The sequence below is a fragment of the Bos taurus genome, chromosome 15 (assembly GCF_002263795.3).
Source record: "Bos taurus isolate L1 Dominette 01449 registration number 42190680 breed Hereford chromosome 15, ARS-UCD2.0, whole genome shotgun sequence".
NCBI classification, from domain to species: domain Eukaryota; kingdom Metazoa; phylum Chordata; class Mammalia; order Artiodactyla; family Bovidae; genus Bos; species Bos taurus.
This window is the reverse complement of record NC_037342.1, coordinates 35,112,100-35,117,345: the sequence shown is the minus strand read 5'-3', so window position 1 is coordinate 35,117,345 and position 5,246 is coordinate 35,112,100. Positions and strand designations below refer to the sequence as shown.

General features: G+C 59.1%; 1 protein-coding gene across 1 annotated transcript; it reads right to left on the bottom strand.

The window, feature by feature from the left end:
• Positions 1–992: 992 nt before the first annotated feature.
• KCNJ11 (potassium inwardly rectifying channel subfamily J member 11) lies at positions 993–3,643 on the bottom strand. The gene is given in 1 exon segment (NM_001081598.1): positions 993–3,643. A coding segment is annotated over 1 exon segment (1,167 nt). The 5' UTR covers positions 3,201–3,643; the 3' UTR covers positions 993–2,033.
• Between the last annotated feature and the right edge of the window lie 1,603 nt (positions 3,644–5,246).

Here is a 5,246-nt window from a genome sequence, read left to right as displayed (position 1 = left end):
ATCTAAAGCTCAGAGGTAGGAAGATCAATGCTGTATGCAGGGAGGGGATATTGAGGCTGCCAGGGTGGTGGGCGATTACATAGGGTCCTGGCCAGAGAACAGTAGGCTATAATGACTAGAAGTCAGGCAAAGCCTGAAACGACTGGTTATGTGTCTAGCCTTGACCAGAAGGTAATGGGGAACGACTGGAGGTACTTGACATTGGAAAGAATGAAGTCTTTTAATAAGACTACTCTGGTGGCCACATGGTGGATGGAGTCCAGAGGGTTGAGATAGAGAAATAGGTAATAGGTGCTGCCACAGCCCCTGTCATCAGGGTCTGAGCTGGATGGGGAAACAGTGTAGAAGGTAAGTTCAGGCAGAGAAACTCCTCACTAGCGGACACATAATAGCACTTTCTCTCTTGGCATCCACTTGCTCAGCTGTCTCATCATGTAGCTGATTCAACAGCAGTCTCAACTGTTAACATTTATTGAGCACTTACTATGGACGAGGCACTCAAGCATTTGACTTGTGGTCTTCATTTACTCCCAAAGCAATTCTATGAGGTCGGTACTATTAGTAGCCCCACTTTATAGATGAGGCAACTGAAGCACAGAGAGGTTACGTTAGATGAAGGCTGAGAACTCGAGCCAGGGTGTGAACGAAAGCACTTGTTTTGAGAGCTAATGCTCCAGTCGCCACACTGGACGTGTGATGTCCAGTGACGTCCCTGCCTCTTTCCTTGAGCACCTCAGCCTTCCAGCAGATCCCTGGGAGTGGAGGCAGGGCTCAGGGCTGTAAGCCTGATGAGTGCCCAATCGAGCCAGTCAGATAGGCTGGCAGGGCTGGGCTACCGGAGGCAGAGAAGGGAAGTGTCCCTGAACAGCGGAAGAGGACCAACCCCAGGTCCCTTTCCTGGCCTCCCAGCTAGGGTCCCTGGAGCCTCTGAAATGTGGGCTGGCAGTGACCAGCCCTTGCCCTCCCTGCCCACCAGCAAGAACAGCCCAGAGTTTAGGTCACAAAGGGGTAGGCTTTATTGACGACAAAGAAGGCAGGATTCTGGGCAAGTACACATAGCACTGCTCCAGGAGTCTGGCTTGGGGTCAAGCCGGTCACAATCAATGGCCTTTTTGCCTCAGGGACCTCACCCACCCCCACCATCCTGTGCTTTCCAACATTTCCTTTTCTAGCAATCCAAAGGCTCTCTAAGGCCACCCTTTTGACAAAGTGAGTGGCAGCCACTGGTGGGGAGCCAGGCCTGTGGTGGGCCCAGGACCCCAGTCTCTCTCAGCCTCTTTCAGTCCACAGCCTCCCAGGGTGGGGGACAGAATGGGAACAGGCAGGTGCAGCAGCCCTGGGCCATGGAGCCCTCATTAAAGAAGCTTTGAGGTCAGAGGCAAGCGGCCTATCGCTCCTCCCCGAGCCTGAGCAGGGCTCAGAAAGCTAAGCCCCTCAGCGCCATCTCCTCTCTGCTGAGCATGCCCGGGGGGCAGGGGCTCCACTTCTCCAACTCTCCAGCTCTACTGTGCTCCCTCATCACCTGCCCTTCCTAGCAGGCCAGGCCCACCCTTTCGCCCATCACTTTTTCAGGGACCATGTAGGGGCTGGGGCCTCACCACAGGCATCTCTTGGGGCCACAGAAACAGGGCAGCGGGCCTCCAATGTGGGGCCTGTTCTTCCCCAGCCATTTGCCCAGCTTGTGGCCAGTTGGTCGGGGGGCCCAAGATCAGATGGAGACCCAACTTTAGGGCCTGACCCTTTCCACAGCTCTGTCAGTCTGGGGCAGGGGAGCGGGACGAGCCAGTCCTGAGTTGGGGCTGGGAGGAGCAGGGACAAAAATAACCCAGTGCAGGCTCCTGCTGAGGCCAGAAATAGAGTAGTGACAGGTGCCTTGTAACACCCTGGGCGAGCAGCAGGCAGGGAGGCTGAGCTGGAGGGCCCAGCCTCACACAAGGTCCTGGCCTGGCCGAGGGGCCCACACCACGTCCGCTCTACATACCATGCCACACTGGCGTGCGCACACATAAGAAGGGAGCCCAAGGGAACAGAGCTCAGGACAGGGAGTCTGGAGAGATGCTGAACTTGGGCTTGGCCTTGGCCACAGCCACGGTGCGCTTGCGCAAGGGCCCGCGGACAAGGGTCAGGACATCCAGCAGGCTGGGGTCCTCCTCAAGCTGGCGGGCTGTGCAGAGTGGCGTGGGCACTTTGATAGTGTTGCCAAACTTGGAGTAGTCCACGGAGTAGCGGCCATCCTCCTCGGCCACAATGGGTACAAAGCGCTGGCCCCACAAGATCTCGTCGGCCAGGTAGGAGGTGCGGGCCTGGGTGGTGATGCCCGTGGTTTCCACCACACCTTCCAGGATGACGATGATCTCAAGGTCCTGATGGTGGTGCAGGTCGCAGGGCGCCAGGTCATAGAGCGGGCTGTTGGCGTCAATGACGTGGTAGATGATGAGCGGAGCCACCAGAAAGATGCTATTGCCACCCACACCATTCTCCATGGGGATGTCCACCTGGTGGAGGGGGACCACCTCACCCTCAGGGCTGGTGGTCTTGCGCACCACCTGCATGTGGATGGTGGCACTGATGATCATGCTCTTCCGGAGGTCGCCCACGCGCAGCATGAAGCAGAGGCGGCCGTGGCGCAGGGCGATGACCGCATGCTTGCTGAAGATGAGGGTCTCGGCCCGCCGGTGGGCCTGAGCCGTCTTCATGAAGATGCAGCCCAGCATGATGGCGTTGATCATGAGCCCCACGATGTTCTGCACAATGAGGATCAGGATGGCCAGAGGGCACTCCTCGGTCACCATGCGCCCGCCGAAACCAATGGTCACCTGGACCTCAATGGAGAAAAGGAAGGCAGACGAAAAGGAGTGGATGCTGGTGACGCAGGGCACAGCGGCACCCTCGCCAGGGGCCAGGTCACCGTGGGCGAAGGCGATGAGCCACCAGACCATGGCAAAGAGCAGCCAGCTGCACAGGAAGGACATGGTGAAGATGAGCAGCGTGTATGGCCACTTGAGATCCACCAGCGTGGTGAACACGTCCTGTAGGAAGCGGCCTTGCTCCCGGATGTTCTTGTGGGCCACGTTGCAGTTGCCGTTCTTGGACACGAAGCGGGCTTTCCGCTCACGGGCACGGTACCGGGGCTCTGCGGGGTCCTCTGCTAGTCGCGTGAGCACATACTCCTCGGGGATGATGCCCTTGCGGGACAGCATGGCTCCAGGGACCACCAGGTAGAGGCCTCCCCCATGGAGGAGGGGGACAACCCCTGACTGAGCCTTCTCCCTACTGTGGGGTTCCCGCCCTGGGACCACCCTCAGTCTGCACTGGTCTTACTTCTGAGACGCGTCTCCAGCTAGACTCGACTCATCCTCACTTCCACCTGGCCCCTGCTTCACTTCCTTATACCAGCCTCACACCTCAGCCCACCTGCCCCACTGCCTACTGAATCACCTCCGCTCTGCCTGTTTGCCACCTGGCGCTGGATCCCAGGTCAACTCTCCTCCACCCGCTGGCGACCCCTAGGCGTCTTCCTAGGACCCCTTCTCCCCACCGAGCCTTCCTTCTCAACCTTCCTTCTCACACCTCCGGATCTTATCGGCTGACCAGACCTCACACAGCGTCCACCGTGTCTCCCGTCTCGCCCATTTCCGCCCTGGGCTCCCCTCCAAGCTCCAGTTTCACACGGTCTCCCCTCCAGGTACGCTCCCTCTTTTCCTACCCCACCCCGCGAAGCGCTCTCGCCAATTTGCGATCCCCTTCCAGCTCTCGTCCTCTCTGTCTCCTTGGGATCCTGCGCCCTCCAGAGTCGCCAGTACACCCGGCCCCACTCCAGATCCCCTCGCCTCGGCGCGACCCGGCGGGGCTCAACTCGGAGTCGCGGCCTCCCGGCCCCGCGCCCGCCGCACGCACGCCGGCGCCGCGCCCCCGCCCGCCGCTCTGTCCCTGCTTCTCCCGCCCGTCGCCACGGCACCTGCTCCTGCTCTTCAAGCCGCAGTCCTCGCCTCCCCGCCCCCTCCTGCTGCCCGGGCGCCCGCGGCGGGTCGTTCTGCGGCCCGTCTGTCCGTCAGTCGGCCCGCGGAGACCGACCTGTGCTAGGTCGGGTAGAGGATTGAGGACACCGGGCGCCCGGGGCGTGGAGTAGGGGCCGGGGACCGCCAGGGGGAGCCCGACCTATTCCTGGGCTGGAGGGCGGGCGGGCACCGGCGCAGGCCCCGCCCTTCGCCATTCACCTCCCCCGCCTGCCTTCTCCCGAGCTCGAGGTCTGGCTTGGGGACTTTGCCCAATCAGATGCTCCGAAGAGGTTCCTCCCAGCCCTCGCACTATGAAATCAGGGCGGGGTGAGGGGCAGTGAAGGGAGTCGCGACCCGATCTCCCATTCTGGGGACAGATTCCGTGTTGTCCTGGCTCTCCTACTCCAATTTTCCCATCGTCGGTTGTGCCAGTATCTGCCTGGGCTTTGTGGGTTCCCCGCGATAGGAGATACAGGAGCTGTGTCACAACCTGGTATTGGGGCGAGGGGCAGATTAGGTGGCCGGAGGACTTCTCAACAGACCACTTCTCCTTGGCGATGATTTTTAGTATTTTCTGAGTCACGGATTCTTTGGGAATCTGATAAAAGCTACGGACTTCCTCCCCAGAAAAAAAGTACCTTAGTAGGTGTAGAAACAGTTTAACACCCACTGCAGAGAATGCTGGATGCTTAAGCCCAGAAGCCTGGGTGGTTGCATCTTCTTCAGTCATGACCCATCCTTGTAAAACCACCCCTGCATTTTAAAGAGGGTTTGAGCTACCAGCGCCTTCCCGGATGGCTCAGCAGTAAAGAATCAGCCTGCCAATGCAGGAGATGCAGAAGACGCAGGTTCGATTCCTGGGTCTGGAAGATCCCCTGGAGAAGGAAATGGCAACCCACTCCAGTATCCTTACCTGGAAAATCTCATGGACAGAGGAGCCTGGCGGGCCACAGTTATGGGGTTGTAAAGACACGGCTGAGCATGCACGCACTTAAGCTACTGTTGCTTGCTTTACGCCTCCTGGGGTACATGATTTTGTCTGCCTTAGGTTATGGGAGGCACCTAGGTCTGAGGAGCTGTGTCAAAGGGCTGTTTTGGGCACTGTGTGTGGGGGGTGTAGGGAGGGCTCAAGCTCTTGGCCTGGAGAGGAATGGTGTTTCTACTGCAGGCATCTACCTCGGGTTGTTCTGTGGCTTGGGCCCCCTCTACTACTCATGGTAAGCATGATTTGGGGCTGTTACCAGAGAT